Source organism: Podarcis melisellensis (genome assembly GCF_964234715.1).
Source record: "Podarcis melisellensis genome assembly, chromosome: 3".
NCBI lineage: Eukaryota > Metazoa > Chordata > Lepidosauria > Squamata > Lacertidae > Podarcis > Podarcis melisellensis.
The window spans coordinates 78,982,138-79,003,249 of NC_138530.1; the positions used below are offsets into that span (position 1 = coordinate 78,982,138).

At 40.6% G+C, this 21,112-nt stretch overlaps 1 protein-coding gene across 1 annotated transcript; it reads right to left on the minus strand.

Annotated features, from left to right (window-relative positions):
- Positions 1-1,894: 1,894 nt before the first annotated feature.
- PM20D2 (peptidase M20 domain containing 2) lies at positions 1,895-20,898 on the minus strand. Its single transcript, XM_081905584.1, has 7 exons — positions 19,802-20,898; positions 19,325-19,473; positions 13,255-13,397; positions 8,830-8,984; positions 7,362-7,494; positions 5,631-5,738; positions 1,895-4,379 (listed from the first exon to the last, which is right to left on the minus strand). The coding sequence occupies exons 1-7, from the start codon at positions 20,321-20,323 to the stop codon at positions 4,174-4,176; spliced, it is 1,416 nt and encodes a 471-aa protein (XP_081761710.1). The 5' UTR covers positions 20,324-20,898; the 3' UTR covers positions 1,895-4,173.
- Between the last annotated feature and the right edge of the window lie 214 nt (positions 20,899-21,112).

Here is a 21,112-nt window from a genome sequence, read left to right on the forward strand (position 1 = left end):
CTTATGCTTAGACTAGATCTTTTCCTGACACTTGAGCTTTAAAGCAACTGCTGCGCAATCCATGTGGCTTGCAGCTTGATTGTTTTTTCTCACTGGATTGTGCTTTGTAAACAGAAAAAAGGTAAATTGTACTCTCCCAGGACAGTAGCAAGATTCCAGCTGTTTGATCTGTCAAATAACATTTATGCATATATTTAAAAAACAAAACAAAATTAAAACTGTGATATTAAAAACCATGCAAGAAACACAGGAATTCACAATAAATCAATTTCCCTCTTTTCTTTCATGTTCAGATAAGGAATACAGTATGGTTGGGATGGCTTCTACCACTAAAAGTCTCAGCCAAAATCTCCTTGCAAAGTAGGCCTCTGCTAAGGAATCAAGTTTGGAATAGTAAGCAAAATATTGAAATAATGCCCATGACACTGTTCAGCGGTTGCCACCTAAGCAAGTTTTCATTACAGAACACTCAGAGCAACAATCCAAGACCAATGGGTCCATAACAACATTAACCATGCTGTCTTGCAACCTTTGGGTTAGTTCCAGTCTGTTCATGTCAAGTGGCACACCTGGATCCAACCCTTTTGAGTTTGCAATTTTAGCAAGCTATAACAGGAGTCTTTGCCAGGTTTTTAAAAGACTATCAGAAATATGCAGCATTCTCCAAGAAAATAGAAGCCAGTCAATGTATCTTACTTGCATCCTGCTTAGGCAGCAACTTGCACAGCTATATGGTTGGAGCAGAAATAACCCTGAGCTCAATAAAATATCGAGTTCACCTTTGGTACTAATGTTTTCAGAAGCAAAGCTTACACAGTTGAATGAGGAGACATAACAAGACCCTTAAGAGACACTGATCCTTTCAGTGCAAGTACTGATCAGCTCCAAATCCCACTGAGGACAACTTGCCCTTGCTTACTATAGGGAAAAACAACCTTCCAGAGCCTTTCCCCCTCTTCTGAAAAGGTGAAGAGTTATTGCAAAAACTGTGTTTAATTGGATGAGAGAAGTTGAAATACTAAATACAGCATGGTAAGATTAATATTTTCTTTTGAAGTTGACCCAACTGTTAACAGGATCAAAGTATTGAAGCATAAGTTTGATAGTTACACATACTGAAATTTGCTATGCCTACTAACTAGCCCATGATTCAGCTGTGTATGATTTCTGTTCCCTGGCAAGTTAGGTCAGTGCAACATTTGGGGAAACAGCTGTACGTTGGTAAAAAGAAAACTGCTTCTCTTCTTACAGCACTGGTGGTGGTGGGGAAAAAATAAGTGCTGTGGTTAATTTCCTAACACGGTCTTCCAGTGCTTGCTAATGGATGTTAATTTGCTGCAAAACATTCCAACATTCAAATGTGCAGCTCAAAATGTTGTCTTCAGAACAGTTTCAACAGGTGATGTACAAAATATACATCTCTGTTTCTCCCTAGATAGATTTGTGCATTTGAGCATGTGTGCGCTTCAGTCAGAAATGCATATACCTTTAAGTTCTGCTAAACTTGCTACAATTCTTTCTGTTTATGAATAAAAATAATGTAATATATTCATTTAAACCAGTAGAGCTTTTGTGACTGACTCAGCAAAATGTGAATAGCCTTTTTTACTGGACCAACTTACAGGTAAAAATTGAGAAGAAACGCAAGACCAAAAAAAAACAACAACAAACCCATAATAATGGAAGTATTTGACCCTCAAAGAGAATATTGTTTAGGCAAACAAGCGGGCATAAAGACAGCATTTATATTGTTCTAGAACAGTGTTTCCCAACCTTTGGTCTCCAGCTGTTTTTGGACTACAATTCCCATCATCCCTGACCACTGGTCTTGCTAGCTAGGGATGATGGGAGTTGTAGTCCAAAAACAGCTGGAGGCCCAAGGTTGGGAAACACTGTTCTAGAATACAAAATTCTGTGCAGAGTTTGCTCCCTACAACACTTACAAAGGAAATTTCACATTATGCTTAAGAGGACAGGAAATTAGTATTTTCTTTCAGCATAAGATATGTTTATCTACTATTAGTTTAAGTAACAGGCAGTGGTGCGTTATGATACCACTAATGCAGCTTAGGCAGTGGTCTGTCACATAATTATGGCTACAATCCTGCAGCATTTTCCTGGGAGTAAACCCCATTGAACTGAATGGGAGTCATTTCTGCAAAGACATGCAAAGGATTGTACTTCAAGTCAATTTTGGTGTGTAGATTAATATATGCCAAATACAAAGACCAGCTTGATTAGAAGACAGCTGATCTTATCATAGGCAAAGAATAATCTAGACAGCCTAGTTAGAAGAGGAGGAGGAGTTTGGATTTGATATCCCACTTTATCACTACCCTAAGGAGTCTCAAAGCGGCTAACATTCTCCTTTCCCTTCCTCCCCCACAACAAACACTCTGAGGTGAGTGAGGCTGAGACACTTCAAAGAAGTGTGACTGGCCCAAGGTCACCCAGCAGCTGCATGTGGAGGAGCGGGGAAGCAAACCTGGTTCACCAGATTACGAGTATACCGCTCTTAACCACTACACCACACAAGTTATATTTTATTCTAAAATGCCTTCAAATGTCAGGTCCAGCTACTCCAGTAGGAATAGAACAAAGAACAAAGGAAAATCCCTTCCAAGAGTTCCTGCCACTTCTCTTTTGCTATACCTTGGGCAGCTGACTGATGATCTGCAGTGGAGTTGGCAGGAAATGGGAGATAGGAGATTGTCCCTGCCCCAGGTATATTTTCTAAAAAGTTTTCCTTCCTACCAGTGGAGAGAGGGGCAGAGGCAACCCATACAGGATCACATTCCTTCCCTACAGGAGAAGTACCTTTTACCTGCCAAAGGCCCCAAGAATTCACATTCTCGCCATCTTTTGCTTGTTCCGCAGAAGAAAAAAGCACATCTATTTTCTCTGCCTTGAAAGACAACATACGAGCCCCCAAACAGTCCACTACTGCTGACCCAACTCACAATGGCAACATTTAGCCTTTACAAATGCATTTGAGGCTCACCCAAAATACTAGGGTATCAACTCGAACATCCATAGGATGTCACCCCTTTCCTCAACTCATCTCTGTCATCAATGTACACATCTTGGGTCCTGGGGATTAACTGGTGGCGAAACTGACAAAATTATAGACAATTCTATTTCAGAAAGGAAAATGAATTTGAAACATAAGTTCTACTAATCTACTTTGTACAGCAGCTACATTAATGCACTGGAGCCATTCATTTTCAAAATGCAGCTATGCATAAATAAGACAGTAAAGCAGGGTTCATGTACCAAGTATTTCTTTGATTCTGTACAGTACCCTTAAAAACAAACAAACCCCCTACCTACTGCTTTAACTTCTCCTTCAATGTGATTGCTTAATTTGTGTCAAATAGGAAGAATTTTCACAAGAAACTCAGTTTTGGGTTTCATTTTAAAAGCTATTCCTGGACACTCATTTATAAAGTTATTTTCTTCTGGTGTATCTGTATGCTGTATAATTCTATACTATGCACAAAACTACTAAAGGATACACAGCGTTTGGAAATTGTGCAGAACAAGAGGTCAGGAGCCCACCACCTATAAAAATCACGTGATTACAAGGATAGTCCTTCTAGAAAAATTTAGATGGCCAAAAGAGGAAAGTGTGGTATGTTCAAGTGTTGAGCTACCAAAAACTGTGAGATACCGAGTGAAAAACCATTCTAATGTGAAAGTCTAGGCACATCTTGAACAACCATCACCTAACCTTTGGTATCTTCAGTTCAAATACATATAGATTTATAAAGCATATTAAGCCTGTCCTGGTGGATTACATTTGGTTCTGCATACAATAAGCTAAACATGCAACACTTCTCATTATTCCTTGGCAAGAGAACAGCTGCTATGAAGACAACCCAACATTCCTTTCCAACCAGAGTAAATAGCATTTAAAAAGTTTTTCCAAAAGTATGCAAAGCTGCAATATTCAGCGCATTTTCAATCACTGCAGAGAAATCACTCATTTTGTCTGCCAAATTAAGACCACTACATGATATCAGACAATAGCAATATTTTAAAAGTACTCTGAGGTCGCTTAGTTGCACCACTTAAAATATCAAGCATCTTTCCAGCTATTAAACATTTCCTAGAATTCCAAGGAAAAAAAATTGACGTTCTTTCGTGTTTAGATTTGTAATATGCTGTACTATTTCAACGTGATGCACATGCTGCTCCGATACCAAGACCAGACACCTTTCCATTTTCAGGGATATTCAAGTAACCTTCCTCTTTGAGTTTCACCAGTCTGAAGTCTTCTCTGACTTTTTCCAGCAGATCTGGCTTGAAAACAACATCCAAAGCAGTCATTGCCAAAGCTTTCGCTGTTCGCAAGGCATAGAACTGAGCTTCTTCTGACCCTAGGAAGAATTAAATCCACAAATGAGAATAGAAGGGATCAATAAAGAGGTGGTGGTAGGCGGCTGCATTGGGAGGGAGGGAGGGACTGGCAAAACCAATTCCCTCCTCATTCTGAACAGAAGTGCCTGCTGGATCAAAGAGAAACAACCCACAATTTTTAAAGTTAATTTAAGCTGGTCTGCTGCCTTCACAAATGGCCACAGGAGCAGGTCTTACCAAGAGCTAGGCAGTACATTCAAGACTGAAGGGATTTACTGTATAGCTATACCATAACTGAAGGGATTTGTAAAGGCCATTTCCCCTTCCAAAACAATTCAATTTGAATTACCCTGGGAATAAAAAGATATTGTCTTCTTCTAAGTAGCTTTATGTTTTCTTTTCCTGTATTAAAATGCACACCTTTCAATTTCAGTGTATCTAGCATAAATATGTGTTTCATACAAGAAATTCAGGCTCATTGTAAGCCTGAAGTTATTGCTTCTTGTGAATATGCCCAAATGTGGACATTTCTAGTTTCTTCACTACTCTCTCATAATTTCTGCCACAAACATACTTCTCATAGTAGGAGTATCACTGGATCTTAAGATGCATATCTGCATAAGAGATTTCAACAAGTTATCCACACCTGACCACCAGGAGGTTAGGTTAGCTTATTAAAAAAACAAAAAACCCTATAAAGATTGATTTAAGTCAGCAGCACATTGAGAGACCTGTGCTTGCACTTGCTAGTGTTAGTCAGCTAGCAAGGCATCAATATTTCCAGTTGCTTCAGCTGCAATAAAAAAAGCCAAGACTTTTGGAATAGTGTAGCACAGACTTCAAGAGAAGTGTGAGCAAACACCCTCTGAAAATTTTAACCACTGAAGTGCTGGCTAGAACAGTTTTATTTGTCATTGCAATTTTATCTTATTATTGTACAGTATATTATATTATAACCCACTCAGGGACTATATGGTAAAGGACAACTTAGAATTTTTGCAAATAAGCAAATAAATATTTATTACTGACTATTCCTAGGAACACAGTACACAAATGTCCAAGACCTAGTAAGAATAATCACAGAAACATAGGTAAGACACATTAATTCCAGTCCAGAACAATTTAATGTTCCATTCAGCTGCACTAAGCATAGGCCAGCTGGGGAAAACCTTTAACTCAATGTAATTTCCATCTTAGTGTTCTTGTATATTTTTTGGTGGGGGGGCCAGGAGGAATACATGTACACACACACACACACAAAACTCACTAACCTGCAGCTGTTGTGTATTGCTCAGTATGGTTTAGTGCATCAGACCCAATATAAAAATAAGGATGAATCCCAGGAACCACAAAGGTAACATTCCCAAAATCAGTAGAACCTAGGAAAAGGTAGTTTTAAATGTATCAGATCAGGCTACCAAAAGGGATATATGTAAGTACTGCTCAGCTATGCATGCTCTGCAGCAATATAATAATTCAGATCTCAAACTAAGAAAGCAGCTTACAATTGGAACAGTGCAACTAGGCACATTTGTTCATCTTGCATTATTATACTGTTCCAAATGTCAGGATCACAAAGTTATTTATTTATTGACTGCAAAATTGTAGAATTGGACAAAGACAGTGATATGGAGGTAACCAAAGGCACTGGAAATGAAGTGAAATGAAAAAAATCTGTGCAGCTCCTGTCCCACGGCATGAGAAAGTATGACAGAGAAAAGAGCACATAACACAGACAAAGGCAACAGGTTGTGAGGTTTTTTTTAGGTGTAAAATAAATATTTTGGGATTAGCAATGAAAGTTGATAGATGATAAGATGCAGCATCAGGCCAATTTCACAATTTTTCAAGTACATTAGGTATCTCCCAAACATAAATGTTTCACTTTGCCAAGTTGAAATAAACAGAATGCAGAAATGATTCCAACAGCAGAATGGAGGTTTTGGTTGAGAGAATTTAGTTTAGTTCAACAATTCCTCACATAAATGGAAAAAGGCATCACTCTTAAAGGGGGGGGGGGAGACAGTTCTGGAGAAAAAGTGATAAGTAGCATGCACATAAACTGGGGGTTTCTCCTTTCTGCAGTATCAAGATTACGCAGTCCTGAAATAATACCGTAGATTCCGACGTATAAGGCGACTTTTGAACCCTGGAAAATCTTCTCCAAAGTCGGGGGTCGCCTTATACGCCAGGTATGGGTGGCGCGGAGCAAAGCCCACCCCCCGCCACAGTGGCTCCGAAACACCTGCAGCGGGCGGCGGGCTCAGCTCCGCGCTGGGAGAAAGCTGTCTGGCGCGGAGCCCGCCCCCCGCTGCTGCTTTGGAAGCAGCAGCAGCGGGAGGCAGGCTCAGCTCCACAGCGGGCGGCTTTTTCCCGGCATGGAGCTGAGCCTGCCCCCTGTTGCTGCCCAACGTATTAGGCAACTGGGCTTATAAAACAAATCCCCAAATTGCAGCTGCCAATTTGGGGGGGGGGGTCGTCTAATACGCCCAGTCGCCTAATCCGCCGGAATCTACGGTAGTTTAACTTAGAGGCTACCAATCATATCCCTTGCATGTTGATGGACAGTAGGGTATCCACTGCCCTTGAACTCTACATCCTAAGTTGGTTTATGATGAAGAACAGATACCATGGAATGGCAAAACCACGGCAGCAGTGTTTACTGCCCATTTAACTCAACCTGTCCTTACTTCATGGATCAAGTTGAACAAAATGCTAAGAGTATTACAAGAAAATAAGTATATGATAAAGTATGTGATTGAAGTTTCAGAACAGCCCCATTACATTTTCCCTTACCAAATTCAAATCCCCTTCAAATTTGTTTCTGCATTCACCTAGCAATACACATTCTGATACTCTAAAATATAAAAACTGATCACCCTTCCCAATTGTTGGGAAATTCTTAAAAGATGTATAAATGTATTTTCCAGGCTGACAAACAAACCAGAAATGGATAGAAAAGGGGTAAAAGCCAACCTGATAAATGTTTTATTATTTATTACCTGACAACCCAGTCAAGTTATCTTCTGGGATGAACTCCATGCCAAGTTTCTTCCCATTCTCAATGTAAGCTTTTTCCAGGCTCTTGTTAGGAAGCACGTTGTAGTAATCATTTGCACCACCTTTTAATTCCATCTAGAGAAGAAAAATATTCATTTGCTTTGACACAAAAATACCAGATGAAGTCTAAACCAAAGGGCCTCCAACTCAATCCTATTTGTCTCACTCAGAGGTCAGTCCCACTGAACTCAAAGGGGCTTACTCTCAAAAATGCATAGGACTTAGTGTTTGGCTGAAATCTGAAACATACTTACCTGAGAACAAGCTGCAATTCAGTGTGGCTGACTTCAAAGTAAACATGCAAAGGATTACACTTTTAGGAACTAATTAGCTTTCTTCGGCATTTCACATCCTATTTATACGAAGCATGAATGTGGCATTATCTCCTAGAACAAGCAAGCAATTTTCTGCTTCCTGCCCCTAGACAACTGCAAGCTTCTTGCAAAACAGGATAAATTAGAAATGTGGAATGTCAGCTTCCAAAGATGCCAAATGGAAAAAAACACACAGCCAAGATTGTGTAAATTCTTGGAAGGGAGTTCCAACTGAATATGGAAGTGAGCTCTGGTTGGGAATTACTTTGAAGTAGAAGCTTTAGAAGCAGGGTTAATCCCCTTAGGCTCCTCACTACTTTTATGATTTAAAGAAAATACCAAAGAAGAAAAGTACCTAGAAACTGTTCAGTGAGAAAGGAAGCTTTTTTAAAAAAAAGAAAAAGAAAAGAAAAACAGCCCAATGCTGAGTCCTTGTGTATTTAAAAGCATGTGAAAGGTCGCTCTTACTTGGGTATGTTTGCACTTTTGAGAACCAAGACTTGACAAAGTTGAGGCAATACCCTCAGTTAAGTCCAAAATATCAGCTATGCTGAGATGTTAGTTCAACGGGATCAGGGTTTTAGTTCAGAGATGGATAAACCTTTTCAGCCTGAGGGTTGAGGCCAATCCTCTGAGGGCCACATGCCAGTTGTGGTCATGGCCAAGCACACCCTGCTCTCACCACACACAGACTGCCACTTACTTACATACATACATACATACATACATACATACATATGGAAACACATTCATTCCCATTACAGCACCGAGCTGAAACTTTTTCTCCAAGCACTGCAATGAGAGAAAGACAGAGGTGACCGGACCATTTCAAACATCTTGACAGGCCTAATCACCCCAATCTAGCCTGCTTGGAGCCACAACTATAGGGGGAAACTGTCAGAGGGTAGGCTGACATGTAGATGTTATGCTTCTTTCAACTAAAATCACTCAGTAGGTCCTGGGTGGTTTGGCCAAAAAGTCATCCAGAGAGTGGCTGGGACAACAGTCAGACAGGTGGGGAACAAATAATAATATTATCATTATTAGTCAGCTCACATTGTCACTTAAAAGCAAAATAAATCTTTATGAACCTTACTTCACACCCTGTGGCCAGGGCTGCAGATTTAAAGCAGTTCTCTGCTTTTTCTGTCAGGATGGAGAGTTCTTTTAACGAAGGAGCACGCAAGTAAAATTCTAATTCAGCATAAGAAGGGATGATATTAGGTTTCACACCTCCATTCTTTATTATACCTAAAAGAAGGAAGAACTGTGTTACTGAAATCAGAACTTTGAATAGTAGGTTTCTGAGGCTTCTGGCTAAAACAGGAAAGCCAAACTAATTTCTGCACCTGAGCCAACTCTCCAGCAGATGTGGGAACAAAAACAGATTTTCTTGCTTTCTTTTAGGAAAAAAACCCCTTGTGTCTTGAAATTTTATTTGATTTCAATAAAAACCCCACAAAGATTTGCATTCACGTTCTTCTCAGTTATTCATCTGTTGTCTTTCAGGATGAAATAAAATTGGATGGCATTGGAACAAGGGGGGTTAAGGAGCAGTAACACAGAGGCTGAATATATTTACTAGACCAGAAGTCAAGGCGTAAAAACATCCCTTTCATATTCTAACCTCTGGGGAAAAGACTAAAGTGTAAATTAAAGCTGAACAATTTAACATGTTTTTGTGGCATAATTCAACTTTGCTTAACCAAGTTAGGCATCAGTTTTGAACAGTACACCTGCTAACATATTTTTTCTGGCTTTTTTCTTCCACATAGCGCATGGTGGAAAAATACTAAAGTAGTAGGTTATACAACACCAGCTGCCCATGAGCAGACCAAGAGAAAGGGATAAGAAATGAAAATATTTCAAACTCTTAAACAGTATCCATTTTAAGGAGCATTTTTTGTGCATGCATTTGAAATGGGTAAGGGGGACAAAATTCCAGAACACCATCTTTTCCACCCTGGATAATATAAACAGTGTCACCCTTTGTCTGCCCATATATGCACTTTCCTTCTTCAAATTTTATTACAAAGAGACTAGAGTGCTATCAAGGTGCAGCGTCATCAAATAGTAAAAACAGGTTTTAGATTAAAGAAGGTTCTGTATCAAAAGCAAGTGTGTCGTTTGTTTGCTTTCCTGTTGGCCCAGATCTAACACACAATAGGCAATAGCTGACATTCATCATACTCAATAGACCCATTGAAATCCATTGATTTCAGTCTACTCCAAGTATGATAATTATCACTCAACGGCTCAAGTAAGGTTCCAGTTGAAACCACTTTGAATAAAGTAACTCTTGATCTGTTATATATGCATGTATGAAATTTTGCCCAGGCAAATGAATCTACTGCCAATTGGGAATTTCAAACAAGAATAAAAGGGTATGATACATTTCCATCTTAAAAGTCTTGCATGAATAGAATCTTGTTTGACTGAGTTCTGAATGACTCCAGCAAGAACAGGCTCTTTGTTTTAAGATAGTTTGAATTGCTACAATATTGTTATAACTCGGTGGTGCCCAGACCTAATACGCTTGCAATCTATGGCAATTTTTAGGCAGTAAGTTGTTTTTAGGTTTCTTCAATATACCTGGAATCATTGCTTACCTGAATAGTTCTTTAGTTGTCTTGGGCTATTCAAATAACTTGCCAGAATCCATCTGCTACACTACAGCAACCGAACATTGGCAGCAAATCTGAAAGCTGCATCTAATATTTATAAACCATCTAAATTTTATTAGGACATGTACATAAAACTGGCAAGCTTCCCTGCTCCAAGAATCACTTTTACATTATGCAACAGTTGTATGAAGCAAATCAAAGTGAGCGTATAGAAATAGAAAGGTTTAACTTTAAGCAAAAACTGGCTGGCTCACAGGTTAGAGGCTCTCAAGAGAGCTCCTGAGAATGCCATCCATGTAGAGCAAAACTAGATGTCGTATTTGCTTCCACTAAAATTCAACGAAGTTCCTACAAGCACAGGTTATCCCAAAATGTATTATTCTAAAGAGCAAGCCCATGCTTGCACCATGCTGTGGCATCAATATGAACACTTTGACTAAGCTTCAATACGTACAAGGAAGACTTTTGAGATGCTATCTCTATATATGGTTGATAAACAGGCTATAGAAAAACCAAGTGGTACACTGCTGGTATAATCCCATTCTCACATGTTTCTGCACAAACTAGCTGGGAAGATGTAGACAGGGCAGTTGCACAGTGTTTTTCTGATACTGGCTGTATAATTCAATTTGGCCTCAATAAGGTACCAATGCTCACAAGAGCAAGAAGGCCCATCATACAAAAATGTGCAAGATTTAAACCATGCACATGCTAAGAGTATTTTAATGGAAAATTATCACTTGAAAAGCAGCAAATCACTTGCAGTGCTGCCTGGGCCACAAATGCTTTCAATAATTTAATGGTTTTGTGCAAAGAAAACTAATTACCATTAGCTTTCATGACCACATAAAAAACTAAATGTTGACCAGCAAGGTAACCTTGCCTATGGTGGGGGGGAGTTAAAAAGAAGTAGAGCTACTCCAACCAGTTTAACCAGGAACTACATGCTATGAAGGGCACATCACAAAAAAACAAAAACAAATTGGGAATGCAAGAAGACATACCATTCCTTTCTTATCATCACTAACAGATGAACTTTGCCTCACTCTTTTCAATTTGCTATTCTTATTTGATAGCTCTAGTACAGATAAACATTAACAAGGGCAGAAATTTGATGGGAGGAAACAAAAGACGAGAAAAAGTAACAAGTCAGAAAGACCATGTTACTTTAACTTGAAAGTATTATGGATGACAAGTTGCTCAAAACCTTTTACATTTTAGTTTATATGGGGTGAGGGGGAATCTTCCACTGAGAATATTTTTTTATGCAGTATTCAGAAGTACTACAACAGTGACCCATAATTCTACCTGGAAGGTATTAACGCCATTGCTTTGGAAATCAAACAGCAACATAAATCATATGGGTGCTTCTGGATGAAAGCTTATCCAATAGGGTGGAGAGGTATCAAATGGGGAACTCCTGAGTGTAGCTGATCAAAGCTGATTGTTGGGGCTATGCTTTGAAGGCCTGATAATCAGCTGACAGTCAGGGTTTCAAAGTGTCAGCCCAACACACATCAGCAGTGCCTCCAATCTCCTCTGGGCCCAGGTGCAACTTTACCTGCCTCACACCTGACCTCATGGGTAGGACCAGAGGTGTAGGATAGGTAGCTGTGGATTGGTCAAAACTGCCTGATCGGGCTTTTAGAACAATAGTTACTTTACCATGCAGATGGAAACCAAACCTTTTCACTATTAACTAACTTCAGTCAAGTTAATGAATTGCAAGTGTTTATGGCTAATTTGATCCCTTTGGTTAGCTGTCTAGATTAGTTGCCACATATTTTTAAACGATGTTGTATAAACTAGAAATCCTTCTACAGTTACACCCATATTATTATGGTCAGGTATAGACAAACAGTAGACTACATGCTAAAACTCAAGTGTGGACCATAGCACTTCAGCCTTGCAGCTTACAAAACTGTGCCTCATCCTCACAATAATCCCTATACTGTATATAGTTAACTAGCACTTAATAGAAAAGCTAAACTGGAACGCTATTTGAGCATTCAATTATATAACCATCACCTCTTCCAGGACTCCACTAATAAATGTATCAGTTGCATGAACTGCAGAGCTTGTGTTACAGACACTTATGAGTATGTAACTCGTATGCTTTACACATCTGGATGACACAAGCTTAGCACAGCATGCGTTCTAACCTCTGACTAAGGGTGAGGGGCAGATCCTATAAGCATCCCCAAAGCATAAAAAAGGAAATAGAGAGCTGCACCAACTGCGAGGGTATGATAACCCACATTTGGGGGAAAATAATGTGGGAAAACAAATGTGTGAAGACTCGCTGTTACAGTACACATTATTGCAGGTGTCTGCCATCATAATACTCAACCTTAACACCAATCACCATCTGATGAACGTTCATTAACCTTGGCTAATTAAACCACACATGGAGCCTGCCTGCTCTCACTTCACTCCACCCCTGGTATGAGCAGATAAAATCAGCTTAGAACAACATCCAAACTTGGGTTCATGGTTTGTTCTCCCTAACAAGCGAGAATTTGCCAACAACAAACTAAGTAAACATAGCTTGTTAGGGTGAAACAAATCACAATCCAAACTTCAGACATCTTGCTATATGGGTTCAATTACCTATGGGCTGCATACACCAGCATGCAGCTCACGCAATATGGTTTCTTAAGCAAACAACCCTGACATATTGTTTTGGGAAAACATGACCAAAGTCTATTAAGTGAACATATCCATACCAAAGTTGTATAGCTCTTAAAGAACTTTCAACTTTACCAACAGATTGAACATTTATCAGAAAACTAAGCACATGAACAGCCATTTTCATCTTAATGTTAACATGCCAGATACATTATAAAACAGTGCCTGAAGTATTACTTGCTGGACATAAGATTTAATGAACATCTCACCATGAACTCTCCATGTTGGTTTCATTTGCTGTCTTAAAACTGACAGATTGTTGTATGCAAGAACAGCAGCATCTAATGCATTTACTCCTTCCCAAGGGTAAGCAGCAGCATGAGAAGCTTTTCCATAGTATTTCACAGTCACACTAGGAAATAAAAGCCATCACTGGTTTTTAAACACTTTTTGAAAGGAAAAATATCCCTTTGGATTCATTCAACGAACTTATGTTCTAATGAGATAAAAGTCTATGCTATAATATAGGGGTTTGATTTTTTTTTTTAACCTCAATCCTCTATAAAGATAATTGCTGGAAAAACAGACCAACATGTTTTGAGAGTAGGAGGTATTCAATACAGAGCTTTGATACTCAAAGCTGATCTTTGTCATCACAAAACCAAGTCTGACATTTATATGGACCACTTGTACTGAAATAGGTACATACAAGACAGAAACTAACTTCTGTGGAAATAAAGAATATTAGTATATTAGACAGAAATAAATTGTGTCTGGTAGAGAAATATCTTAACAAATCAACTAAGAAAACAGACATTTTCAAAAGGCGTGAAGCAAATAAAAACTACAATCAACTGGTGTGAGATTTCCTGACAACTCAGTTCACCACCTCCCCTCAATTACAATACCCAACACAGTTGTCCTCATCCAGAGATCCTTTCCAAATAGAGAACAATTCAAGCATTTCATGAGAAGGAAGTACACATGTTTATTTATACATGGTTCATCCACTGAATGGGGGGAACCATTCTCAATGGAGGAGCTCCATGCATTCTGAGCTGCCTTAGCCAGAACCATTTGGTTTGTCAGGATGAAAGAATTTACAGAACAAAACAGATGCTTTACTATTAGCAATAATATTGAATAACTGCTGCAGTGTTTTCTACCTTTTCTTTAAAAAAACAAACACCACTGCATTTTCTAAATTTAAAAAGATCAGATGATGGCCAGCTCTACCACTGAATTGCATTATACAGATTGCAGTATCCCTGACAAATTTAAAAACCTTGCCTTGTTTATTTTCATGAAAAAGAACTGTGTTCAAACCAACATAATCCTAAATTAAAATTTAATCACAACTAAGACAGACCTGAATTTTTAAAAGCAATGTTAAAAAATTAGCATGAAAAATTTAGAGTTCAAGGAACTAGCACCGTTATAACTTTGACCTATAAAACCTGCTGGGATCAAAAGATTAGTAAGTGTCCTCTTGTATTTATTTATGTATGTATTTACTACATACATACATCCCACCTGTCCTCCAATGAGCTCAAAGGGATGTAGGTGTTTCTCTCTCTGCAGACGACCCTCACAACAACCCCAAGTGATCGGTTATGCTGAGTTGGTGAACTTCACAGCCAAGTGAAGATTTGGCACTCTAACCACAATACCACACTGGTTATCTATCATATTCTGGCATATATCATATTCTTCCTAAGATCTTAAGAGATCTATAAAGATATGAAACCAGCTGCAACAAATTGCAACTACTCAAGAGTCTAAATATGTACATCTGATGACTTTATTCTGACCTTGGGAAACTTGAGTTACACTTAGGTAAGATGACTACCTGAGGCTTAGTAATAAAAATCATTAATTAGAAACAGGTATTAAGCACACTATGAACTGTGAGCAAACAATCCCAAATGTCCCGCATTACACGGGACCCTTGCATAGGCTTTTGCTTACATGGCTTCATTTCCAAAGCGTGATTTATCATCTAGGGTGTGTGTGTTATTCTGTTGCAAACCTATTCTTCTTTGGCTGCAGCCAAGTTTGGAGACTGTGCAGACTTTGTTCAAAAATACAGTGATACGTGTTTAATAAAACTTGACAGAAATTATAACGAAAAGGTTAGAACAAACACAAAAGCCAAAGGTAAAGACCGCAGTTTGCAATGTCCTGTGTGAAGACAAACTTGACACATTTCCCAACCAAAAACTACAAAGAATTCAGTAAACAGTTTCCCAGAGTGCAGAATATTTGTTGCTGAGGTTTTCCTAGAATCAAGTGTTTTAAAAACACTGTTAAATAAATGTGGATATGCTGTGTATCAGCACTATCCACTTCCAACATGACCCAAACATAACCCCAGCAATACAGTACCTGCTAGGTGCAACATATAAAGCTATATCCGAAGACAGCCCAGCCTTTCAGGGTCATGCCAGGCTATGGAGTTCAGTAGCATAAGTTATATAAAGTAGGATAGAGAAGCAGCCTAAATGCTATAGATAAGAGAAACAAGAGAATCATACTTCTGTCCCAATTGAATCATAGGGAATACTGTTTGGCTCAGAATGTCAGTGCTCTTCCATCCTTATGCATATATAGTTAAAAGGTTTATACTATTAGTCTATTGAGAGCAGCTGGAAATGTTGATTCAACACTGCTGTTGGACATAGAAATGCTAATCATGAAATCCTACAGCTCCTCTCACCGAGGTATGATGTATTGGCAAAAATTGGTAGCAGAGTTTGCTTGTTTTCCTCTTCCCTCCCTATGCCTCCTCTTTTCCCTTCTGTGCTGTGAGTGATACCCAACTAAGCCATACTTAGACCAGACCCATTAAAATGGGCTAAAATCCATTGCTCTCAGTGGGTCTACAGCGTATTATGACTATCACTGTCTTTCAGACTGCATGCCTGTGAGCAGGTCATCTTGCTACTGATCTTATGTCATCTGCTCTGGAAGCCTTTTCAACAGAAAACTGGGTAAAAATACTTAAGGTAGCCTGGCCCAAGAACTAGGATAGAATCCATCAATTATTTGTCAAAGGCCTTTCTCTGTGCGTCCTGAAGTTAGGTGAGTGACTAGTGGGAGAAGTGCCTTTTCAGTGCTGGAACTCTCCTCTTCGATATGTTCAACTGTTCCTTCATCATTACAATTTGGGCAAATCTGTTCTGTCTGCTTGGAATGCTAATGGCATTTGGTGGCCTGTTATGATACACACCACCCTTTTAATTGGATCACTGCTTTAAGTGTTATTTTCTGACTCAATTTTATTTGCTGCTAAGTTTTAAAAATTGTGTTAGCCAGTTTGAGATGGATGCGAAAGGTGGGGTATAAATTCCTAAAACGAGTAGCATTCAAAAACCTGCTTTGTACAGTTCTCTCTTGGAAATCTCAAACGAGCTCTGAACTTCTAAGCAATAATTCAGTACTGTACTGTAAGTTCAATACTGCCCCATGTATCAAAAATAACATATCCCTATTACTACAATGGCAATGTTGAGAAGTAAATGCGTAGAACTTTCCTACTAGTTGTTTTGGTATGTGCAGGGATATGGAAGCTAAGAATACAAAAAGCATCTGAAAGTAAACACTTTCAACAGAGCTCTGTTTCCAGTTGGTCTTCATATACTGATGTCCACCACCTCCCTTCCCGCTAATCCTGCTATTACTGTGCAGGAGTAGAGGATCAAGCACCAGGTGTACTGCATCCAGGGAGGGGAAAAAAGATTATGTTCTGCAAATGGAGACAATTCAAAGGGCTGTGTTTTTACTTGATGAATCACCTGCAGAAGAAGACGTGAAAACATTAGAATTAGTACTGATCTAAAGTAATTTGTTACATGAGACCACAATTAATTATAAAGCTCATAGCTTCTAGCATTAGATTTTGTGCCCATTCTGTTCAATATGAAGAACAAAGGAAGATTAAGTCAAGACAAAACTGAAAAAACTGTACTAAATTTCTATGAAGGGATAACATCCCTACCACACGTATTGGGGGTCGAGGGGGGAAGGAATCTCATCTTAGTCTCTATAAAGATGTTGTGTGGTTTTCAAAAGAAGTGAGGAAGTGTTCTTCCACCTCTAGTCACAAGAAATCATCTGTGCTGGTCAGCTCGCTTCAAAAATGGAAAGCCATCTCTAACAATGATGAGGAAAGGCACCTGAAGCTTGTAATATTTACTAGTGATCCAATGAGAGCTAGGTGGCGAAATGAAGCCACACCTTTTATTTATTTAAAACATTTTTATCCTGCTCTTCAGTCACAAAAGGTGCCCTGAGTGGCTTAAGATGAGCCTTTCTATTAAAAAAACCACAAAAAACCAAATTGGGGTGAAAATCATGACTTTGCAAAGGAATTTTTTTTTTTACAAATATACCTTGTTTGTCATTGCAATATCTGCAACACACCACTGCTTTCCTGATACAAAAGGCTACTGAGATGTCAACATAGCCATCATACCCTGGGTGTGAACTTCACTATGGCAGAAAGGCAGTCAAAAAACAGAATACCAAGAGGAATGGGGCACTCTGCATTTCTAGGTTGGTGTGTTAACTGCCAGAATTTTTTAAGAAAAGCACAATGCACAGTAACACCTCTGGTTACGAACCGTCCTCCCTGCGAACACTTCGGGTTACAAGCTCTGCTATCCTGGAAGTAGGTGCTCCTGGTTGCAAACTTTGCCCCGGGATGTGAGCAGAAATCGCGCTCCAGAGGTGCGCAGGAGGCCCCATTAGTGAAAGTGCGCCTCAGGTTAAGAACGGTTTTGAGTTGAGAGCAGACCTCCAGAAAGAATTAAGTTCGTAAGCAGAGGTACCACTGTATTCAATTCTATATACAATCTTAATTGTATACAGCCGAACATCAGTTCTACTTGTTCTTAATATGCCTATGTGTGGTCATCTTTGCAGAAATGTGAAAGGAAATATAAAAGTTTTTAACACTCCACTGTACAGCTTTGAGTCACAAGACATTTAGGTCTACATTGCAGGCAAACACCAGATCTAATTTCTGGAGATGTTCGGTAATGAGATCAGCTGAAACAAACTCCTTTAATAATCACATGAAGAAATATTGTATAACCAGAATTGCTTCCAACTAAACAGAATGACTTCAAAAACACCCAGCACCAACTCTAGTCCCAATAATGGTTCTGTTCAAATATATTAACAAATGTATATAAAGAGTAAAACAAATTGTGGGTGGAAGGGTGTTTGTTAAACTGCAGCATCTCCTATTCCAATAAAGTTGGCAGTTTCATGAACGCTATCACACATCAGGAAATGAAATTTATACCTTGAGCTAAATTAAAAAATCATTGTTAGGGTTACCTAGCTACTGGTCCAACTAATTTAAAAACAAAACAAAACAGAAGCTCATTAGGCAACTTGAATAAGATGATGTTGAATAAAGATATGTTTCAAATACGTAAAAGTCCCTGAAAATGAAGCCCTGCTGTAATTCACTACAAAGTGACATAAGTGACATAATTTTGCATGCAATACTTTACTCGGAATGTGCATATAATTGTAAATATATAGAATAAGGTCAATAACTGAAGATCTTAGGACCAACTCTAGATGGAGGCTCTATCTGCCCCTCCTCCCAACAACCAGGGGAGTAAAAAACATGTAGAGAGTAGCAGTTCTGGAACTAAAACTTGCTGGCAGATCACTGGGTAGGATATAGCTTAAGGAGGATGAGAAGTAACTCAGTGGCACAGCATCTGCTTTGCATTCAGGAAATTGCAGGTTCAATCCCCTGCATCTCCAGGTAGAGCAAGGCGAGCTAGATAGACCAATGGACCTGTGTTCTGTGCATGGACTCCATCACCCATACTGAAGGACTGGTTACTGGGAGCAGGTTGGCTTTGGAGGTCCTCATATCTTCCTCACACATCACCCCAACTTTCCCCAGTGCACAGCTAAGAGGAAAAGTACATAGGAGAATTGTGGGTGAGCTTCTTCTGGACAGCATAGTGAGAAAGAACAGGACCTTTGGCACAAGAGGCCTTGGCAGCTGTTTCATAATGCCACCCAGCCTTCCTTTCTTACTGGGGCCCTTTAGGATAATGAATTAACGGTTATGGTATAAAAACTCAAACCTCACGTAATACAAGTTAATTGAAGTAGAAACTTGTTTCGCTTGACAGCTCCACACAAGCACCACGTGCTCATTAGCGGTTTATTAGAAACAGCAGCAGAACGTTACATAAATTGTTCCAAGTGCCCTTTGGAAAGCCAAACGAGTAACTCAAAAGTGGATCAAAAGTGAAAGGCTTGTTACAATGGAGAAGTAAACAACGCCTCCCATTCCAGTTTACTCACTCATGTTCTGCTACATCGGGCAAATATGCTGCATCTTCTTGGGATGGATGAGCCATGAAAACAACGTCCAGACCATCGAAAGCCCCGGCTTTGATCAAGTCGATTTTGCCTCCTCCGTCTTCTTCGGCAGGGGTGCCCAACACGGTGACCTGAAAGTAAGGGTGACATGTGGGTCAGGAAGAGCAGCAAAATACCAAAGCATCCCGGGGTGCGGGACGTGGCACTCTCTTTACGGGAGGGTCTTTCTTTATTTACCCATAGGTTTACAAGTTGCATATACACCTCCAGAGATCTTTCTAGGGCACTTTGCGAAAACAAGACGCAAAGAATGGACATGGTGACAACTACAGCAGCGTCCCAGCGCCCCCCCCCCCCAAAAAAAAGGAAAGAAAAAAGAGGGGGCTCAGAAAGGTTGTGGGTTGAAGGCAGGAGATGCGGGGCACAGCTTCTCTCCCTCTCCCCCCACCCACCCTGCACCTTGACGGCGGGGACGTGGCGGGACAGTCCGTCGGCGGCTCCGCTCGGGCGGAGGCTCTCCAGGGCGCCCTTCAGGCCCAGCGCGGCGGCGGCGCCCACTTCGGCGATGAGGTTGTGGCCGCAGGCGTGGCCGATGCCCGGCAGGGCGTCGTACTCGCACAAGAAGCCCAGACGGAGGGGCGCCTTCTGCCCGTCCTGGGCGGCGGTGGTAGGAGCAGCCCCCGCGGCGTCTCCCTCGCCGCCCCACTGCCAGTCCGCCCGCAAGGCCGTCTCCAGCTTGTAGCTGCGCTGCACCAGCCAAGCGCCGGCCGGCGAGGACCCCGGGGCCAGGCCGGCGAAGAAGCGGGCGAGGGCGTCGTGCGCCTGGCGCTCCTCGTAAGCCAGCTCCGGCCGGCTCCAGATCTCGCGGCTCAGCTCGGCCAGCCGCTCCGACGACGCCTCGATGCACTCGGCCGCCCGGCGCTTCAGCTCCTCCAGGCGCGCCGCCAAAGCGGGCGCCTCGGACGCCTCGTTCGGCCTCATCGGAAAGGAGCTCGTTCTAAGGGAGAATAAACGGGAACAACAACGGCGCGCTGCAGCGTCAGAAGGGAAAGAGCCGCCACCAGCTTCGCAACCACGACAGCCACCGGCAAATGTCTGAAACCCGCGCCGCCTGAGGGGCTTATATAGCCTCGGTTAGCAGCCCAGGCCGGGACTTTCTTTCGCAGAGCTTGCTGGGAAAAGTAGTCGCTTTTCTTTAACGCTCCGCGAATAGTTCTAAAAGGAAAAACAGCTCCCGTCTCCGCCGCCGCGCGCTGCTTAAGCTACCAAAGCGTTGTTGCTCAGGTGTATATATAGGGTTTAACCTGAGCCGAGTGTCAACACCGAAACCTAATCCTACCTCTTTTCCTAGAAGTCACTCGATACAGGGCATTGTCCAACCACAAGGGACAGAGGTTAAAAAAAGGTTATTTCTGGGCTAGGCTCTTGGGTCAATATTATGTTTATTGTTGTGGTACCCGAATGAAGATAGATAAGAGACAGATAGAGTGGTTTGTGAAAATTTATGTATAGCTGTATTTATACGCAATTTTCACATCTCTCGTATTCAGGTACCACAACATTAAACATAACACAAACAAACACAGAAAAGAATCAGCATTGAAAGATACTAGTGAGAATCTGTATTGTTTGAGGACTTTGAAGAAACGCTGGCAAGTGTATACTTAAGTCTGATCAGGTTTGTCTTCCAGGAGTCAAGTGTATTTTTATCAAAAGTACTGCATCAAATAAACATCTGTATGTTTATGCTGGTGGGTGTATGAAGTTCTG

What these genes read in the sequence shown, in the direction of transcription:
- PM20D2 (XM_081905584.1), bottom strand. Translation starts at nt 20,323, where the DNA reads ATGAGGCCGAACGAGGCGTCCGAGGCGCCCGCTTTGGCGGCGCGCCTG. An exon ending in CCCGATGTAGCAGAACATGA is followed by an intron (nt 13,398 to 19,324) that starts GTGAGTAAACTG and finishes TTTATTTCCTAG; the next exon opens with TGTGACTGTGAAATACTATG. An exon ending in ACCAACATGGAGAGTTCATG is followed by an intron (nt 8,985 to 13,254) that starts GTGAGATGTTCA and finishes TCCTTCTTTTAG; the next exon opens with GTATAATAAAGAATGGAGGT.